The sequence below is a fragment of the Phodopus roborovskii genome, unplaced genomic scaffold, assembly GCF_943737965.1.
Source record: "Phodopus roborovskii unplaced genomic scaffold, PHOROB, whole genome shotgun sequence".
Taxonomy (NCBI): domain Eukaryota; kingdom Metazoa; phylum Chordata; class Mammalia; order Rodentia; family Cricetidae; genus Phodopus; species Phodopus roborovskii.
The window spans coordinates 5373627-5394655 of record NW_026126578.1 but is presented as its reverse complement, the minus strand read 5'-3'; the positions used below and the strand labels follow the sequence as shown (position 1 = coordinate 5394655).

General features: G+C 43.7%; 1 protein-coding gene across 4 annotated transcripts in view; it reads left to right on the top strand.

Annotated features, from left to right (window-relative positions):
• Srgap3 (SLIT-ROBO Rho GTPase activating protein 3) overlaps positions 1–21029 on the top strand; it is a 211991-nt gene that overhangs the window by 121591 nt on the left and 69371 nt on the right. For all 4 annotated transcript variants that reach the window (XM_051203643.1, XM_051203641.1, XM_051203642.1 and 1 more), the window contains one exon: positions 2338–2500. In XM_051203643.1, the coding sequence (XP_051059600.1) occupies positions 2438–2500 (63 nt within the window). In that variant the 5' untranslated portion in view covers positions 2338–2437. The remainder of the gene's footprint in view (positions 1–2337; positions 2501–21029) is intronic.

Genomic DNA, 21029 nt, shown 5'->3' with positions numbered 1-21029 from the left:
CAGCTCTCCTTTAATCCTTTGATTCCCTTCACCACCCAGGAAGCAGGAGGAAGTGGGATGGGATGCATTCTCTGCCCAAACCTGCTTCTTTCCCTGCAGCTCTCCTCTTAGTCTATGTGACTGGCTTCCTCCCAGTTGCCTGAAAGCCAAATCTCAGAATCACCATTCTTCCCTTCTACTCCCACTCCTATTTCCAGCAACTCTTCAAGATGAGATGTACCCTGTTGAGAGGTATTTGTCTAGACTTCAGTAATTCCAGTGCTACCTCCCTTGCCTGAACTGAGATTCCTTCATGAGTGGTACTCCTGTCTCTAGCCTCATATTATGTCTATACTTACCCACCTGCTCATCAGTCTATCCATTCATCATCTGTATCTTCTATCCATCTACCTACCCACACATCTAACACCTGTCTGTCTGTCTGTCTATCTATCTATCTATCTATCTATCTATCTATCTATCTATCTATCTACTCCAGCCACCTACCTCTATATCTACCCAACTCATTCATCTACCCAACCATCTGTCCATTGTATCCATCCACCCTTCTCTTCCTCCAATTTTCTGTAAGTGATTTTTCTTTTTTGAAGCACACACTAGTTATATTTGTATAACCTCTGAACTTCCCATTTCTTGGAAGAGGAATTATGAATTATGACTACAGAGTAAAATCTTTTGAAGAATGTTTTAAAAATACTAATAGCAAGTTCCACCCTAGAGCATCAAACTCATTTTGTCCTGGTATAAGTTTCTGAGGTGATTCTACTGTGTTACAGTGGACTCAAACCTCCATAGCCTAGATGGAAAAATCCCAACTACTTTGGCCTGACACTCCACACCTGCTGCAATCAAGCCTCTAATCTTGTTTCCCAGCCTCATGTCCAATAATCTTCTAGTAGTAGTCTGAGAATTCAAGGCTTCCTTAGCTAATTTGTTATTCAGTCTCTCTCTCTCTCTCTCTCTCTCTCTCTCTCTCTCTCTCTCTCTCTCACACACACACACACACACACACACACACACACACACACACACACACACACCTGATTGGAAACCCTATATCTATCCTTTAAAAACCCAGTACAAAAGAGATCTTTTCTCAAGGGTCACTCTACCACAGCATCTACTCTGTGGTTGCCACCTTGCTGGGCCCTGAGCACAGTGAATATAGCACAAACAGTACCTGCTCTCTAGGAGCCCCCAGAAAGGGGAGAGGTGGGACATAGAAATTAAAGGCAGAATGTTATCAAGCAGTCTTGTATAACCACAAGGAATTCCATGAGATAGTCCATTTCTGAAGAGGAGAGGGTTCTCTGGAGCTAATGGTGGGCCTCACTTCTAATACTTCTTTCCACACTAGAAAGCATGATAAGAGAAAGTTTAGGGCTTAAGAATGAGAACCCCAGCTCACGTATGCTGTGTCAAGATAGGAACATTGATTGCACCTGTGTTTAGGATTTTATTTGCCTTTCTTCTTATAGAACCTTTTCCTGAACCCCACAGAGGGATCTTTGGGGAAGTAGAGTCAAGAGAGTGATTTTCTACCATTTCATTAGCTTGGGAAACAGTGATACACAGAGATCCTAGACTTCAGCTCACATCAGAGTGCCGGGATGAGCTTCTTAAAGCCCAGACTGCTGGGCCCATCCCCAGTGTTCTAATTCTGGAGTGCTGGAGTGTGCATTTCTGATGTTTTCAGGGGATCACAGTGTGACATCCCATTTTAGCATCATGCCCAGCTACAGCCAGTCTGACAGCCCAGCAGTCACTATAGGACAAAGGCTTATTTGTCCTGTAGGTGCTTGTATCTTCCTTCCTTTGCCTCTTCTCCCACATGCAGAACCTTCAGGCTGATGCTCATCAGCTCTTTCAAGCATCATCATTGTCGTACTAGTTTCTAGGAGGTCAGGAGCTCCTTAGGGAAGGACAAAGGTGTCAAGAGCCCAGAGGGCTCTGTGGGTTAGTGGAGACAGGTTAGTGGAAAGGAAGTACCTTTTTTTTTTTTTCCCTACTGCATAGACCTAGAATCCATGGCATATTTCAGAGCAATCTATTTAGTATTTCTCAACCCCATTAAGATAGATTTTCCTAGAAGAGGGAAGCGAACATGACAAGTGCTGCAGTCTAGGAGAACATAGATGGCCCAGGACAAAGACAGAGTCAGCGACCCAAGGTCTAGCTCTAGAAGTACTCTGTAACCATGGAAATATCACTTTAGTTCTCTGGCCTGTAGTAGTAAAAAGTGTAATATGATTGGCTTTGAAGGTGGCTATGAGGGTCAAATATGGGTGACCATGTGAACTGTCATGAAGCCCACCTGAGCCATTTTGGTCCCCACAGGAAGGATCAATATCTCCTCTCGCCCGTGAACTGCTGGTATCTGGTACTGCATCAGACCCGGCGGGAGAGCCGAGACCATGCCACCCTCAATGACATCTTCATGAACAATGTCATCGTCCGCCTTTCCCAGATCAGTGAGGATGTCATCAGACTCTTCAAAAAGGTGAGCGCCCTATCTGCCCCAGGTCTCTGCCCTAGACTGGCCATGACAATATTCTCCCAATGTGGTGAGTTTATTTTGGGGACAAAGGACCAGAAAGGCAGGTGTTGAATGATTCATGGGACTGAGGGCCTCACTATACTTTCTAGCCCAAATTTGACTGCTGTATGTACCTTTGAAAGACTGTGTGTACTCAGCCACTTTAGCACCTGTGAACACGAGAGTAAAAACCTTTATATGGCTAGGTGTGTAGCATACATGTGTCATAGGCAATCTGGAAAAATGAAGGTGGACATGGACCCAAAACTTTAAATCAACAGAACTTTACCAGTCAATCACTTGGAAATTCTAAGAATTTCTTTTATGTATACCTGTATAAAATATTTCCTGTGAATGCCTATAATTTGTATACTTTCTAGAATGCATACATATTTCCCCCTGTATAAGACCATACTCTATGGTTGATATTATTGCCTATGTATGTGATCTGCCAAACTTAGGTAATGCTCTCTGTCATAAATTTCCCACATTGAAAATTTACTTCTGTTTTGAATGCCTGCATAGCATTTTGTTATATTGACTTACCCTGCCCTACGTACCTGGTCTCTTTCTGTTGAATACTTTGGTAAATGCCATGATTTTACTGTTACAAAAAGCCCCACTGTGTACTTTCCCCCACATTGGTTGTTACTTAGGATTAGTTTTCACAATGGGGACCCTAGGCTCAAAAGTTGGCTTACTTTCAAGGCATTGGTAGAATACTCCATTGCTGAAAGAAAGGTTTTACTAAGAGAAATATCCAGTAGCCAAGGGTGAAGAGAGCCATCAGTTTTTATTTCCCCGGAAGCCTTTGTCCCAAGCTTCTTAAACAATGCCTGTCACAATGGAGGCTCTATGTGAATGTGTGAAGAATTAAATTTTCTTTAAATGTGTGTGTCATTTAGCCTTCTCTTAGTCTGTTGAGTGAGGCTGAAATCTGCTGCTTTCAGGGCCCGTGTGAAGGTCAGACGTGTTGTCCTGTGGGGAAGGACCTTAGCCCAAGATAAGATTCCTTAGTATTTTAGAAAGACAATAACCCTGGTGCTATCCCTTTAAAACCCATGTGTCCTGTATATCTTCAGGTTTGTGACTTAAACCTGTGCCTTGGTTTCCTCACTTGTGAAATACTCACAGCCATCCCAGCTGCTGTTAGACGGCACACGTCATTCTCCTGTGATCTATGTATCTCTGGGCTGATGACCTAAATTTCCTGTGCCTCTGTTTTCTCACTTGTGAAATGGGTAGAAACACCCTGAGGGACATTGGCAGCACATGCTACCCTGGCCTTTCTCTGTGAAAGCTATGACCCTAGGACAGCAGCAACTGTTACTCAGTGTAGCTCAGCTCTTCTTCCCAGATACCTCTTTAGTGATCTGATGACCCAGGGTTGCCAGACACACAAGGAAGGGGGCAGGCTGCTGACTTAAAACCACATTCTGTCTTAAGGTCTGCGCTTGCATTGTCCGTTTTGAGATGACTTCTACAGAAGAACTGTACTTGCTGCCTCATGTCCTCCCACCACATAATACACTTCTGGTTTCTTCTTGATGCTGTTTACAAAATGTGGTCTGACTTTAATATTTGCATAAGCAAACATAATTAGAAAGGTAAATATAGTACCCATAAAAAAAAAAAAAAATCATCGTCCCACAGTGCTTCACAGAGGCCAGGCTTCAGGCTTTAGCTGTCTGCTGCTTTGGAGTCCTGATCCTGGTGTGGCCCCTGCCTGCTGCTGCTGTCACAGCCTTTTCCTGGGTGGGAATGACTCAGAGAGAAAGGGTCGTCAAGGCCTTTAGGAAACGAAGGCTGCTTTTTCCTGAGCTGAGCCCTGGGACAAGTGAGATAAATCTTTGCAGTTCTCATTTAGCCTGACAGCAGCCTGACTTGTGATGGAGGTTAACAGGGTGGAAAATAATGAAAAATGTCCACAGCTGAGCTCCTGGCTGCCTTGTTACCAGGCCTGTCCTGTAGAACAAAGGAACTGACCTGGCCCCTGTGGGCTGGGAGAGTGTTGGGAATATGTGAGCCTGGCTGATTTAGCCCAGTGAGGCCCTTTTGTTTTGCCCACATTATATATAACTCGGAGCTAAGCCCCGAGCTCTTTATATAGGGAGAATTCTTATATCTGTCTCAACCACTTCAGGACTAAGTCCTTGGGGGATGGGGGTGCATACCCCATTTTATAGAGATGGGAGAAAGCCTTGGGCAGCTTCAAGGAGAGCCTCAATGTGGCTTTAGGCCCTTACTGTCAGTGAGGCAGGGCTTTTAGAGTTTGTCTGTGTACTGCCTCACTGGCTTCCCTGGCCAATCTGGGTCTGGTATAATGCCTACCCTGGGGACCACTTGCAATAGCAGAGGCAGGTCAAGTGCCAGCAGGGGCGTGGCACTCAGAATGTACTCAAGAAATGGAAGCTCATTAGTGGTCCCTCACATGGAAGTGCATGGCCAGGGTGTGGTGCTAGTGCTTGGTGGGGGTCTTTCCTCACCACCCACCCAACCTTGCTCTGATCGTTGAGCTTCAGGAGGCCAGAAATGCTTTCTGTGGGTCTAAAATAGTTGCCCTGCCTGCCTGCCATCTTCTCACAGACCATTATCCTACCTCACTTGATTCTCATGCTTTCACAGTCTCTACTCTCCCTTTCACAGAGTCTGACTTTTATTTGTTTGTTTATTTTTAGAACTTTTTTTTTTATGTGCATAAGTGTAGTCTACCTGTGTGGTAAGTGTACCATGTGTATGCAGTGCCTATGGAGGACAGAGAGGGCACTGGATCCTCTGGAGTGGGAGTTACAAACTGTTGTTAGCAATAATGTGGGTGCTGGGAACTGAACCTGGCTCCTCTGCAAGAGCAGAATGTGCTCTTAATTACTGGGCCACTCCCTACCCCAGGGGGATGCTGTTCTAAGGAGAAGTAGCAGCATTACAAACTCCAGAAACTTCTGTCACTTAGAGATGCAGATCTGTGATCCAGCTGCTCAGGTGACTGAGTAATCACGAGTTCATCATAAATTTAAGGCCAGCTCAGGCCACAGAGTAAATTAAAGACTAACCTGGTCAACTTAATGAGACCCTGTCTCAAAACCACATAGGAGTGTAACTGGCCTGTCAGAAATGAAGGTGTTCCAAAAAGACACTTGCATCTTCCAGTCTATCAGGTCATTGAAACAGGGATTTCCCCAAGAAATAGGGATTTCCCCAAGAATTCCATGCTAACAGAAGGAAAAGGTGTGTGTGTGTGAGTGTGTGTGTGTGTGCGTGTGCATGCACAAATACATGATTACATGTTGGTGAGTATGTGTATGGGTGCATGCATGGCTGTGTGTGTGTGTGTGTGTGTGTGTGTGTGTGTGTGTGTACTTGTCTCCCTGTAAGATACTTCACAGTTACAACAACTTGTTAGAATACCATTCAGAATGAGACTGAATTCCAGACAAAGATGAGTCAGTGGGTGGGATCACACTTTGACTGGGACATGTTACATGTGTACATCCTTGGCCCTCTATTTAAATTTCCATCTCACTTTAGGACCCCAAGGATGGAGTTTTCTGTAACTCTTTGTTCCTCTTCTCAATGTGGTATTGAATAAATCTCCCCCACTTTGTTTTGTTTTGTTTTAAGCTTTCCAATTGGGTTATTGAGGACAGGTTGCTGGGCACAGATTGCCATACTCCTGCTCCAAGTTTGATAACAGAAGGCTTGGGATGTAGATCAGAGACTGAATACTTGACTAGTATGTATGACTAGCCCAGCATTCAGTCCCCAGCACTAGGGAAAGGCTTTCTGGAAGTTGGTGGAAGTGCTCTGTCTAGTTCAGACAGAGCAAAGTGGGACTGAATGAGACTTTAGAGACTTTAGAGGCAATCTGGAATGGCCAGGACCTGCTCCTGGTTGCAACAGAAATATTTTAACCTGATTGAAGGGGGGGAAGGCTTTCCAGCTTTTTAAAGATGACCTTGGCATGGGGGTGATTCTAGAGAGACAAAAATCATTTCAGAAAATAGTCTCTATTTGCTGTGTGGCTCTGGTGTCTGTCTCTCAGTTTTCAGGGGAAAGTTTTGATGAGGAGCCTTTTCTTAGTTTGTCCCACTTTCATGACCAGGTGGCTCCCAGGAACCCCAGGCTTGAATCTTATCTGTTTTTAATCTACCATTAGATCTGCTAAGCACTGATTGGTCCAGCACAGACATGTGATCTCCCTTGACACTACATCTGATTAAGTGTAGGAAAGATGCCCACTTCTGGAGTAAGAGGTGCCAACTCTGCTGATGCACAGGGCTGAAGATGGGTGAGGGTAGATCCCCAGGAGCTGTGATAAAATACCAGGGCCAAGGCAACTTGGTTGGGGCATCCTTGTGATAAGAAAGAGATAATAGATGTCCATTAGGTTCTTTACTCCAGTCCTTTTATTATATTGAACTAGGTGTCCCTCAACAAAGAATGTGCCTTACCTCTCATGATTGCCCACTCTATCTGGGAATAGCTGTGATCAATACAACGTCCTTCAAGGCAGAAATGAAATATTGCACTTTTTTTGTTTTGTTTTTGCTCTTGGGTTCTTGAGGGCCACAAATATCACAAATATCCAATATGTACAGAAGCCTGTTTGTGTCGTGGAGACAGAAATCAAGGTGGTCCATGCAGGTCTTTGCTTCCTGGAGATGAACATTCCCATTCCCTTGGATCTTCTCTGTGGGTTTCTTGTGGTGTCTCCAGAAGCTTCTCACCATGGATCATGCTGAATTTTCTCTGACCTGTTGTAGTTTGTGGTGAGAAGAATCCAGGAGAAAGGATTGGCCAGCTTAGAGTGGAGAGGGCTATCCCAACACTTCAACTCTAATACCACCAGGAAAAAAAATGCTTGCCTTTCTGGTGGCAATCTCAGTACAGCTGAAGATGACTCAGGTCTCAACTTAAACCTCTAGATAGATTTGCATCAATGTTTTAAATCTGGTGTGAATTCCCTCCATGTCCCCTCCCCATGTTTGTCTCTTTAAAACTTCACCTTATTAGATTCTGGTCAAATTACTTGAGTGTTTTTTTCAGGCAGCAAGAAGGAAGTTTTCTTAAGAGGCATGAACTCCTCCTCTGTGGGGGAAGGCCTGTGTCATGATGTGTTCATGTCATCCTTACATGTCTTACCTTCTATGGTGATTTGAACAAGGTAACAAGGTGTCTCTCCTTGTTGTGGGGTATTTACCAGAGAAGACTACTTGAACATGGGTTTAAGCCAAAGTCTTTATTAGCCAGCCCAAGAATACACTCAGTGTAGCACAGAGCCCTTCTCAGGGTGAGCATCTAAACACACACACACACACACACACACACACACACACACACACACACACAGAGAGAGAGAGAGAGAGAGTAACAACAACAACAAAAACCCATGTTCCAGGTTGACATACTTCAGTTAACAAGAACAGTTATCCAGAAGCAGAACTTCAGACAGAAGCTAAAAACAAGGTTGGTACAGTTAAAGACTTTCTCAGAACTATGAACTTTGATGGATTAGGCCTTTATTGTAGTTTTGGCGGGTGGTGCTGAGTTTTACAGCCTGAATGGTATTTCCATCATGGAGTCAGTTGTGCTGTTACACCAAAAAAAAAAAAAAAAGCCTTGAGCATTGGTCTCCATTTGGTAGCTGCTTGAAAAGGATTTGGAAGTGGGGCCTTACTGGAGGAAAATTGTGACTGGGGCCAGGCTCTGAGGTTTCCAAAGGCTTTTTCTCTGCCTCCTGTTTGTGGTTGGAGATGTAAGTTCTCAGCCATTTCTGCCACCATGCCTTCACTCTACCATCACAGCCTCTAACCCACTGGAACCATAAGCCCAATTAAACCCTTCCTTTTATAAGTCTCCTTGGTCCTGGTGTTTTACCACAGCAATATAAAGTAATGTATACACCTTTTATTGACAATTGGTTGGCTCTGTGTTTCCAGTCTACTCTTTTGGGATGTCAAAAGTGGGGCTGAGACTTGAGGATGAGTTAACAGTGAGGGCGTTGAAGGTAAAGATGAGTCTGCCAAGTGAGAGAAGGGGTTGGGGGAACTCAGCAGGCAGAACAGATAGATCATGATGGAGGTCAGCAGCATACCAGAACTGATGGTACAGACAGCAGTCCAAGCTGAATTCAGCTCTTGAGCATAATCTGCTTGGTCATTACATTAAGACAGTGGTTCACACCCTTCCTAATGCTGTGCAAAATCTTTTTAATAGAGTTTCTCATGTTGTGACCCCCAAGCATAAAATTTTCATTGCTACTTCATAACTGTAATTTTGCTATGGTTATGAATTGTAATATAAATGTTTCCTGATAGTCTCAGGTGACCCCTGTGAATGAAAGGGTTGTTTAACACCAAAGGAGTCACGACCCACAGATTGAGAACCACTACATTAAGTTAAAACTTGGAGATTTCACACCAGGTGTGGTAGCACTTGCTTATAATTCTAGCACTCGAGAGATGTGGGCTGGAGAATCAGGAGTTCAAGGCCAGCCTTAACTACATAGTAAGTTTTCGACAAGCCTGAGCTACTTGAGATGCTGTCTTACAAAGCCAAAAACCAAAACCAAACCAAACCAAAACAAAACAAAAAACAACAAACAAAAGCAGCTCTCTACTGCCCAGCCTCCCTAATGTTGTCCAGTGTGTTGTAATGACGCTTCTATCTCATCTCCCCAGCCTTCCTGCTTTTGAGTTTGTGGTCTCCCTCTTAGACATCATTTGCTAGTGGGTGTCATAGTCTAGTCTGAGTTAGAGTCCTCTGGATATGTGTTAGGAGCAGATTGCTGAACTCCACAGTCACAGTTGCCAACCCAGTAGATCTAGAGTGTGGCACGAGAATCTGCATTTCTAACCAATTCTCAGCTGATTGTGAAAACTTCCTGTGTAGCCTCCTTGTTTTACCATTGAGGAAATGGAGGCCTGTGTCTGCTAAGGAAATAGTCTTCCCCAAACCCAGGTATTTGACCCAGGTCAGCATCCAACCCTATTCAGCAGACCAGCTGGGAGGGTCACTGTGTATGTCATACTCGCTCCTCTTTACCCCTGGCTGTTTCTGAGACTAGGTATTGAAGCCCATCCCATTTGCAGCCTCATTCTGTTTTCTTCAGCTCCCTTCACAATAGCCATCCATTATTCTGCACTCCATGCCTGTAGAATTTAATTACTTGCCCTGGCCGTGATGTGAATTTGATTGTTGGAAGCTGCAGCATTCTGGAAGACGCGCTAATGAGGAGAGACTCTCAGCCTAGACGAGAGGGCATTTGGGGGGGCCTGTGTTTGAAAGCAGCCATTCACTGTGTGGCAACAAGGACTTGGTCTTCAGTGAGTTCTCTCGTCCCCGCCTCGAAGATGTCCATCGCATTTCATAAATAAATCAGGGCTTTTGTGTCCAATAATTGCTTTGCTTTGTAACAGAGATCAAAAGCAGCCGTGGCCTTGGATTCAAAGCCAAGTTTATTTTTCATTTTTTTTTTCCTTTCAGGAGAGAGTGAGGGTTTGCATGCTGGAGGGTCCAGCGGTGCGGTCTGCTCTGGGGCAGAGAGAACAAAGAGATGTCTCCCAGGGAGACAGCCTGTGAAGTGGGCCTCAGCAGGCTTTCCTACTCATTCAGTACACATATGCTGGTGCTAGTGTGATGGCAGATAAGCAACTGTAGCAGAGAAATGATTAGTGAGGGCTTATTCTGTGCAAGGTCCTAAGCACTCTGTACGCACTGAATTCTTCAAGTCTGGGAGGAAGATACGCTCATCATCCCACTTTATAGGTAAGGAAAACCAAGAAGGCAGAGGCTAAAGTTGTACTTCAGATATATCCAACTCAGTGGTAGAGACAGGTGATGAATAAGACAGAGAAACAATTTAAACATAATGCCCTTCCCTGGGAATTCAGAGAGTAGTATAGAGACGATTTGTTTGGATGCAGAGTAGACGGTAGTCATCCCTACCCGAGGTTCAAGGAACGCATGATGTTGAGGATTCAGTGGTGCAGTGAATCTTGATGGTTAGAGTTGATCACAGCGTGCCTTCCTTGGAAAGCTGACTCTCATGGAGATACAGTTTGGGCTGGGGTCCCACCTGCAGAAGAAACGGGGTGAGGAAGCAAGAGGCGTCAAGGGGCCACGTGTGTGGTGGAGTCATAAGCTGAGACGGGCCTGCAGGGTTGTGTCTAGAGGTTGGGCCCTTCTACCCTTGTGCTTGTAGATTGTCCCTAGAAGGGGGTGTGCATATGCTTAGGTAGATCACTCTTCCTTCAATCATGGTATCTGTAGGTAGCATTTCCTAGGAGGAGGTTCTCGGTCCTGAAGGGAAGCTTGAGTGTTACACAGTGGCATCCTGAACAAATACACAGAGCTTTGGGGAAAGCAAGAGACACAAAGTTGAATGGGTAGAAGAGGTGGCCCAGCACCGTGGCCGTCCAGCACTGTGGCTGAGCTTAGTGACTCCACCTCAGTCTCTGCCGCCTTCAGCCACCCGTGAGCACAGCTTGATCCCTTCCCCTCTGTTTTGTTATTTTCAGAATGGAGCTCATGGAAATCTCCTTCCAATGGCTGGTCCAAGATTAAAGGATGATAAAAATGTTCACCTAGCTCACAATAAACAGCCAATACATGCTAGTGGTTAACAGGATTGTTGGTGTGTCTTGAGAAAGAATGAAGTGAGGCAAGACTGGAGATGGGAGGGATGCCGGGAAGGTTTTATTTGTGGTCCACAGGATAAGCAAATTTTAGGAAGACACTCACCAATAACTTCTAAGAGAAGCGGATTTGTCTCTTCTTCTGTAACCTCTTATTTCTGTTTCTTGCTGTATTAGTTTGACCAGCACCTCTAGCCTATACAACATTCTTCTAACTTCTTACCATTTAAGGAAAATAAACTGGGAAAACTGGGCCCTCGTAAGAACCCCACAGCCTGATGAAAGAGGACACCGCTAGGAAATCATGTTTCCTGCCTCATGGCTGCTCATGTGATTAATATGCACAAGTTAATAATGCTCCTGGGTAACAATCCTACTCAGTTAGGAAGTGTCATTAAAATGCATACACGAGAAGAGAAGAATGATTGCAGATTAATGCTGTCGATGCACAAATTAGCCACATCTCAAGAGTTTTGGTATATGGGGCTGTCATTGCCATTCAGATATAAATATTTCATAGTTCCCATTGTAATTTCTTCATTTCTCATGAGTTATTTAAAATTAAGGGCTTCTTCCCTCATTTAAAATATTTTTGTTTTGTTTTTGAGACAGGGTCTCACTGTGTATCCCTAGCTGGCCCAGAGTTTGAAATGCAGATTGGGCTGGCCTTGAACTCACAGAAATCTGTCTGGCTTTGCCTCCCAAATGTTGCAATTAAAGGTATAAGCCACCATGCCTGGCCATCTCAAATATTTTCATTTATATATTATTTTAAATTTCTAGATTTATTGTGTATTTGGGCTAAAGATGTGGCTCAGCAGTTAGGAGCACTTCCTGTTTTTACAGAAGATATGTGTTCAGTGCCCAGTACCCACCCACACAGTGGTTCATGACCATCCATGACTCCAGTTTCAGGGAATCTAACACCCTCTTCAGACCTCTGAGGGTATCAAACATGCATGGGGTACACATACATACATATCAGGCAAAAGACTCACATGCATAAAATAAATAAATCTTAAAGATTATCTATAGTTTCAAAAAAGTTCAGATGCCTGTGAGGGTGTTGGACTTACCAAATATTGGTACTTCCTCTAAAGTGATAGTCAGTAGTCCCAGAGCATGGCTAGAAAAGTAAAAGGGACAGAGCAGAGCTTAGAGGCAAACAGGCTTTCACCACATGGGAACCTGGTACACGGTACCAGTGTGACAAAGAAAAGAGAAAGGAAGACAGTTTAGCAGATGTGTAGCATCAACTGATTGCTGTCTTTTTCTTTTTAGTTATAGAAGCAGATACTGCACACACATATCACATACACACATACATGCACAGGCATGCCTACATTTGTACATGACCCCCCCACAAAGCCCATATGTTATTTCCCCAGAGTGTATTTCAGATAAATTCGAATGCTAAAGATAAACAGTAAAAAACTTGCATCAGATCCCCTAGATCTGAGTTTACAGGGAGTTGAAAAGGAAACTTGGGTCCTCTGCAGGAGCAGTATGTGCTCTTAACTGCTGAGCCGTCTCTCCAACACCTTAAATTACAAAAAAATATATACTCCAAAAGAAAATATGACTAAATTCTATTCTTTAATTTTTAAAAGTATCCATACAGTAACAAACATAAATTAATAGATGGATAGACCAAGTTTATTTTAGACAAGGAGAAGATATTTGGTCTTCACAAAATTATTAAAATTTTAATATCCAGAAAAATAAAACCAGCTTTTACAAATACATAAGAAAAGAGTAAACAGTCCAGTAGCAATGTTGATAAGAAATACAACTACACAAGTCACAGAAGATGTAACTGCAATACTAAAAAATGAACTGCAATACTAAAAAAATGATAAAAAGATGCTCATACTGGTAATCAGAAGATGGTTGAGACACAACTTGTTGCTTGGTGGATTAAGGAAGCATTCCCTAGTGGGGACTAGTGTATAGTATCAGGGGTTGTCATAGGAATGTAAATTGTCTATTATCAATGGAAGATATAACTTATCTAGTACCAATAGAAGAAGAATTACAGGGTCTGCAAACAAGCAATTCCACTTTTAAGTATAATGTAAGATGTTCTAAGCCATCTGCACACACACACAACTTTGTATGGAGATGTTTTCTATAACTAGTTTAATATTGGGCTCACGATCATAGGTTGTAGCCTGTGGTTTCAGGATAATCAAGGCAGGTGCCCCCACACTCACATCACAGTAAAGAACAGAGAGAAGGTGGGAATCCATGCTGCCAACTTGCTTATCCTGGCTTATCTTTCACTCTTACACAGTTTAGACCCCTGCCCAGGAAATGTGCTGCCCACAGGGGCCTGGGGGCAGTGAACAGTCAGGACAGTGCCTCACAAACACGCCCACTATTCACCTTCATCTAGATCATTCCTCGTTTAGCATCATTGTGTGGGCTGGAGAGATGGCTCTGAGGTTAAGAGCATTGGCTGCTCTTGCATATCACCTACAAGGTGGCTCAAGACTCTCTGCAACTCCAGCTCCAGGCAATCTGCATCCAGTAAGTGAATGGTTAATTAAATAAGCCACAGAAAGTCACATGCTAGAACAGTATAAATCTACATCTGCTAATATCAATTTGGATAAAACTTGATAATATGATGTTAAGTGAGAAAAGAAGGGTCAAGTATTATATTTTTTTCTGGCATTGTGATACAGACCTATAATCCTAGCACTTGAGAGGATTGCACTGAAGGGATTTTGAGTCTGAAGCCAGCACAAGCTAGAAAGATCCAGTCTCAACAGTCTCCCTCAAACATAGAGCAGCATTTTAGTATAATGTAGAGCCCAGGTGGAAAAGTTATATTGTTTGTATTTTTAGACCCCAGTCTGGAATAAGGCCAGGGGCTATGAACCTGTAAGAACACACACTGGCCATAGAACAGTCATTGAGGAATAAGTGGGGAGAAAGGACCTAAGGGCTTCTCTTGTCTTGGGAAAGACCCAAAGACTTTAACCATCTCTGTAACATTTCACTTCCTAAAGTAGTTTCAAAGGAAAAAAATGGCCCATGTCTTCATAATGATTAACCTCAAGTAGTGTGTTCTCTGATTTCTGCATGTTTTAAGTATTAGGGAGTTTAAAGTGAGTGTGGAAATCAGTAAAGTAGGTTGGGTCCAGAAGGCTCTTGAGAGTCAGACAGAGGCCAGGATGTGTTTTTTAGTCCCCAGAGACCCACTGGAAGTTGTTGATGGGATGTTACTCATTCAAGGATTCTATTTCACTAGTGAAGTGCTCAGTCATGCTAAAGGGTGACTAATTTGACATGTGCATTTTATATCTTTGAAGATAGAAATGCTGAGCCAAAGAGAGAAAAGTTACATGTTGCTACATGTATTTTCTTACATGTACAGTAGTGGCAGAATATTCTCAGGCTCAGAATTAGGGAGGATGCTATAAAAATAGAAAGAAATGGTGAGTATATGGGAGGTTGAATGAGTGGATGTATAGATGGGTGGGTGGACTGATGAGTGGGTGGGTGAATAACAATGTATAGGTAAGTGAGTGGATGGATGGATGGATGGGTGAATGGGTGAAACACATGTGTGGATGCATTTTAGAAATGTCAATGGAATTCTCATTCTTTTCCTTTCCACAAACAATGCAAACAAATAGAAGATTGTGTTGTAAAATGTTGGGGGAGTTAAAGCAATGTCTTAGGTCAGTGACTTAGTGGTAATAAATGATAGACAGTGTTTTGAATGGAACAAATAAACCCTAGAGCATCCATAGGCTTGAAGCTAGCATTGAGAGGAAAAAAACATCAAACTCAGAACTGAGGAGCCGAAGGTTCTCATAGGAAATTGGCCTTGCCTACTCCAGGGACAGGAAGCTCTCCCACTCTCAGATAATAGTTTCTCATCTGTAAGAGATTCTAGCAGAAAAAAGAAAATGGAGATTGTCAGCCACCATCGGGACATAGCCAAGAAAGATTACTTCTGGCAAGTTCTATGCCCACAGAAATACAGTCCAACATTCTACAACATCTCTGCTTACAGGAAAGTAAGAGTTTGGGCAGGGACTTGCTTGGCACTGAGATTTTCACTTAATAACCCATATGTTCTAGTAGTCTAGTAGTCTAGTAACTCATATATTCTAGTATTCTAGGGTTTGTATCAGTGCCTCCCACAATGGGCTGATCTAGGTTCACACTGGCATCACCTAAGAAAGCAATTGGTGTGGTGTGCGCCATAACACAGGTGGCCCAGGAACATAGCTGGTAATGTCATTATCTGCAAAGGTAAGTACCATTCCTAGTAATAGCACTAAACACTGTTATGAGTGCTGAGAGTAGGTATTGTGATCAATCGTAGTATTAGCAGTATGAGAGATCCAGAAACTTCTATCCTGATCTGTCAGACATGCTTTCATAGCTATGTTAGTGATTTTCTAGTCCCTGTGGCCAAAACCCACCAAGAAGCCTTTTGAGAGAGGCATTTTCTGTAGGTACAGTTGGAGGTGGGATGCAGTCTGTCATGGTGCATAGGGCACGGTGGCAGGAGTATAAGGCAGTTAGTCACATTGTACCAGACTGGGGAAGCAGAGAGGACAGGAAGTAGGGCTAATTTATAATACTTTAAGACCCACTCCTGATGACCTACTTGCTCTAGCAAGGGTCTACCTCCTTGGGCTTCACAACCCAATATCTGGGTAGTAGGCTCAACTACAGGAGCCTAGAGGGCCTTTGTACATTCAAAGCACAGCTGTAAAGGATCCTTGGGCCAGTTATTACAGCAGCTCTGAAATAGACACTTTCATGGTCAAAGATGTCCCCAGGAGATACTGAGGAGCATTGCTGAGCTGGAGGAAGAGAAGGACGGGGTGGGGTAGACTTGAGGCCAGGTTTACTGTTCAGACAAAAATGATCCTGTTTGGAGCTGCAGCACCAGGAAACACACGTTCCTGCTGAGAAAAGATAAACCTTAAGGGTGCTCAAGAACAGTACAGGTAGAAGATTATCTAAGGTCAGAGCCTGGAGAGATGGCTCAGAGGTTAAGAGTGCTGGCTGGGCTTCCAGAAGTCATGAGTTCAATTCCCAGCAACTGCATGGTGGGTTACAACCGTCTGTAATAATATGTGTCTGGCATGCAGGCATAAATGCAGGTAGAACACTGTATGTATAATAAATACGATCTTTTAAAAAAATCATTTATGATTAGAGTGGGAACTGGGCTCAGGAAGGTGTTCTGACCCATCTAGAAAGCCGTGTTCAGGGGTACCCTGACCTTCCAGGACAAGCAGAATAGACCCACACCTTCTGGGCTATGCCTTTAAGCCTTTGCTTTGGGCATAAGAAAGAACACAATGGCTCTGGGTATTGGCCCGTGCTCACATGATCCAAGATTTGATGGGAAAACAAGCCCAGAGGATAGAAGATAGTAGAAGGACGTGTTAGGGCTTCTGACTGGAAGAGAGAAAGGTTTTTGTTGTTTTGTTGTGGTTTGTTCGCTTTTGTTTATTTGAAACCCCAGAATGAGGAAGATTCTACAATGGCCTTGGAGGCAACCCAGCATGAGAACATCTGCTCAAACAAAGGCAAGGAAAGAGAGACAGGCCTAGCTGTGTATAGAGGATTGATGAGAAAGAGGAGAGGCCTCCAGAGGTGCCTGAGAGTCGACTGAAGTTGTTCCTGACCAAGAGTGTTCTAAAGAACTATTTACAGTGGTCCCCTTGGAGAAATGAAGGGAGGAGTCTTGTTATTTAAATAAACATTTAAAAAATTTACATTGTTTGGTTGATTGGTGTGTGTGTGTGTGTGTGTGTGTGTGTGTGTGTGTGTGTGCACGCGGGTGCGCGTGCACACATGTGGGCACATGTATGATAGCACACGTGTGGAGATCAGAGGACAACTAGCAGGAATTGGTTCTCTTGTCCCACATGTGGGTTACAGGTGACAGCTAAGGTTGTCAGGCTTTGTACCAAGTGCCTTTATCTTCTGAGCTATCTTACCCCCAGCTCCCAATCCAACACTTTTAGACAGTATTTTCATTTACTTTTAAAAATATTTTTATTTTATGAACATTTTCTGCATGTATACACTACATATTGCTTCTATCTGTCCAACACTACCTTCCTCCAACTCCTCCTACCCTGCCACCCTCTCCCTCCAAACTTCATGTCTTCTTTTATAGTTGTCTTAATAACCTGCTGAGTCCAGTTAGTGCTGTCCATATGCATGTGAGTGTGTGACCATTCACTGGAGCATGGGCCACCTACCAATGGCCATGTCTTCAAACAAGTGTGACTCTCACCCCCTTAGCAGCTATCCACTGCCAATAGAGCGCTTTATGTAAGGGTGGGTCCTCATGGCCCCTTCCCGCCTCCATACTGGAGTCTTGGCTGCTTGATCTTGTGGATGGTCTTATGTAAGTGTCAACAGCTTCTGTGGGTTGATGTGTACAGAAAGCATGTCATATCCAGAAGTCTGCATGTCACAACTTTCTTCCCCATCCTTTCTTCCCACCCTTCTGTGAAGTTTCCTGAGTCTTGGATGGTGGGAGGTTGTTATAGACGACCCATCCATAGGTGAACACTCACAGTTACTCATACTTGGTGCCTTGAGCAGTTCTGAGTTGCATGCGTTAACCCATGCCAAATGAAGCTCTGTGACCAAAGTTGAGAGCAGCAGAAATCTATGAGAATAAACATAAATACTTAGAATGCAGCTTGACAGCACAATCATTTAGCAAGACTTGTGATTTTTCATGGGCTCTTAAACAGGTACACACAGTACTAACCATAAAATTCCTCCTATGGGGCTGGGCTCACATCATAAGACAGTTGTTTTACCCAGGAACCCAGACCCACAACCTACAAAGCACTTTGCGTTAGTATGTAAATTAGTCAGCAGGGAGGGTTTCCTGATCAGTTTGAGGTTGATTTCTCTGTCTGGCTTCTACAGTGAACATGTCTTGAGCAGTATGATCTTACCATGTAGTTGTGGTGGACAAACAAGAGGAATGGCAATAGCCTGTGTTGTTTTGGAGGCCTTTGGGACCTTCCTGACCAAGAATTCATAGAGAGGTAGCCCATGCTTGGCACTGAGATTTTCATTTAATAACTCATATGTTGCATTCAAACTCTTTTAACAAATGCATATTAGGGCTTTTTCATGGATTCGTGGTTTGACTAACCCATTCCCTATGCTCTCCCCTCCCCAATCCCCCTTTCTCCACTCATGGTGTTTCTCCTGTCTCCTTTCATGACACTTGTGTTCTCTACACTAATTGAATTTTTTGCTTGTTATAAGATTGTAGGTTTCCATATTTCCTTTCTTCATGCCCCCTTCATTTTGGTTAAGCCCTCAGCCAGTGCCTCATTCCTGCATCCTCCTGTCCCCTCCACACTTGAACCTCTTACTTTCATCTTACCTGTATTTCACTATTCCCTCTTCCTTGAAGCAGCTACTCATATTTAGTAGTCTATTTCTTGTTTCTTGGCTTCCACCTCTAGTACTGCAGGTCAAACACACAAAACAAAAAGATTCAAAGCTGGGATCTGCATATGAGAGAGAACATGTGATTGTTGGCTTTATGGCCTAGGTGAGACCTCACTCAAAGTAATTAGTCAGTGCTATTTTTAGATATTTTCCTAGTCTGTTTTGTGTTGCTATAACTGAAAGACATAGAGTAGGTAATTTATAAAGTGTTAAGGTTTGCTCTGCCTACAGTTATGAAGGCTGGAAGGCCAAGGTTGGAGGGCCATAATTAATGATGGCCTTCTTGTTGCTGGGGACTTTGCAGAACCCCAAGGTTGTGTAAAGATCACATGGTGAGGCAGCGGCCACCTGGGATCTCTTCTTGTACAAAGCCGCTAATCCCGTTATGAAGGCCCTATCCTTCTAACCTTGAGTACTCCTGACTACTTTCAGTATTTTTACCACATGGCTTTGAACATGGGTCTGGGTGGGGATAAACACTCCAAAGATAGGAAACATAGAAGATTATATTAGTGTTAGAAATGGGGTCCACTGCAGAGCCCCGAGGCTGCATTTTCAGCAGCCACACTCTCAGAAGCTCCCACAAGGAGTATCCCACTTTTTGACACTGGCACAAGTTGTATACAAAATGCAGGATTGAGATCTACACAGCTGAGTTACAGAAAAAAAATCCCCAAAATAAATCTCATAATGTGTTGAGCAAGTTTATAGTTTTGTGCTGGGTTAGATTCACAGCTACCCTGGAGTGTATGCAGCCCTGTGGGCTGTGAGTTCAATGAGTGGGACGAATGCTGGGCGGAAGGTCTGTTCACATCTCAGATGTTCTGGCCCTGCAGTTGTCATCCTTATGAGCACCTGGAGGTGCAGATGGCCACTCCTTTCTGAAATGACTTCTGGTTTCTGAATCATAAGCTGAAACACCTCTATGGGCCAAGCTGAGGTCATGGCCTGGTGAACTGAGGCCCGGGGCCCCATGGCCATCTGGGGAGCATGAGACTGCAATAGTTGACCCAGGGCTTGGAATACTGAGCTGTCTAATCTTCCTAGAGTAGCTGAAAACTTGGGCTTATGAGGGAAATATATTGATTGTTAAATGCTGGGAAAGTGTTCAGACTTTCTAGAAGTTCCAAATAAAATATGCCTGCAGGCCAGAAAAGCTGCTGCTTGGAGGCCTTGCCTAAGACAGTATTTTTTGCTGGGGAATGGTTTTAGCTGCCCAGAGCCATTTGGCAATGTCTAGAAACGATTGTGGTGGTTAAAACTTCAGGAAGGTCAGGCAGACTGCCTATCATCCCGTCATCCATTCATAAGAATGTGTTTCAGACAAAGAAAAGGAAGTTCAGCCAGGGTTAGCTTTAGAGGAGAAAGAGTCTGGGAACACCTGCTTTATAGTGGCTGGCCCTCGTGACTGGCTGCCCTCAGTTTACTGTCAGTTTGTCAGAAAGGCAAGTCTGGGATGGTTAGGCCTTCTTGGCTCAACCTTGTATGTGAAGGAAATGCCTTCCATCAATGTCCTTTGTAGGCACGAAAATAATGCAAAAAAATTTAGCCAGCAAGGCCCAATATGTTGTCACTTGAGTCCCCAAGGTTTGGGTGTAGTACCCTATTGAAGATTGTCTTGGTTTTGGCCTCCTGTCCCTGGTGGAATGTTTGGTTTGGGCTCTTTACTCAGTAGTATTTGGAACTGTAATTGGGGATATTTTCCTTCCCTAACCAGCTCCAGCTAAAAACAATAATAATAACAACAATAATAAAGACACTTCGGGGGCTGCCTGCCAAGCATTAACTTTGTGGTTGTTCCCGGGAGGTTCCCGGGGGTCGATGAGCTGAGACTCAGGAGGTCCCATGTGGTGGCCTACAGTTCTCTTGAGGAAATACAAAAACATGCCTCCAGCCCCACACCATAGTCCATGCTCTATGCACATACCTTTTCCTGATGTACAGCTGTGAGCATCCTATTCTTCCCTTCAAAAGCCTTCAGTGGTTCTCAGTTCTGCTCTGAATGAAGTTAGATCCTTACCAGCCTCTGTGATATGACCACAGCCTAGGCAAAAAAGGCAGCTTTAGAGGCTTGGGCCTATATATAGCAAGGATGTCTTATTCTAGGAATTGGTAATGGAAGTTGAGGCTGTGTACATTAGGATGCTTTAGCTACTGTAGCAGGAGAATGTAAATGAACATGTTTTAAGCCACAGAAGTAGATGGAGACTAGAGGCTGCCTCTTAGTTTTGGGATCAATTAGTGCTCAGATAGTAATGAAAGGAGACAGGTTTTCTCTGCCTTCCTATGCTTGCTGATACCAACTGGTCTACGTGGAGTGTTGCTTGCACTTGTAGAAGAATTAAAAATTTCACCTATATCATGCAAATCCCACTTCTCTGTCTAGTTAAGTC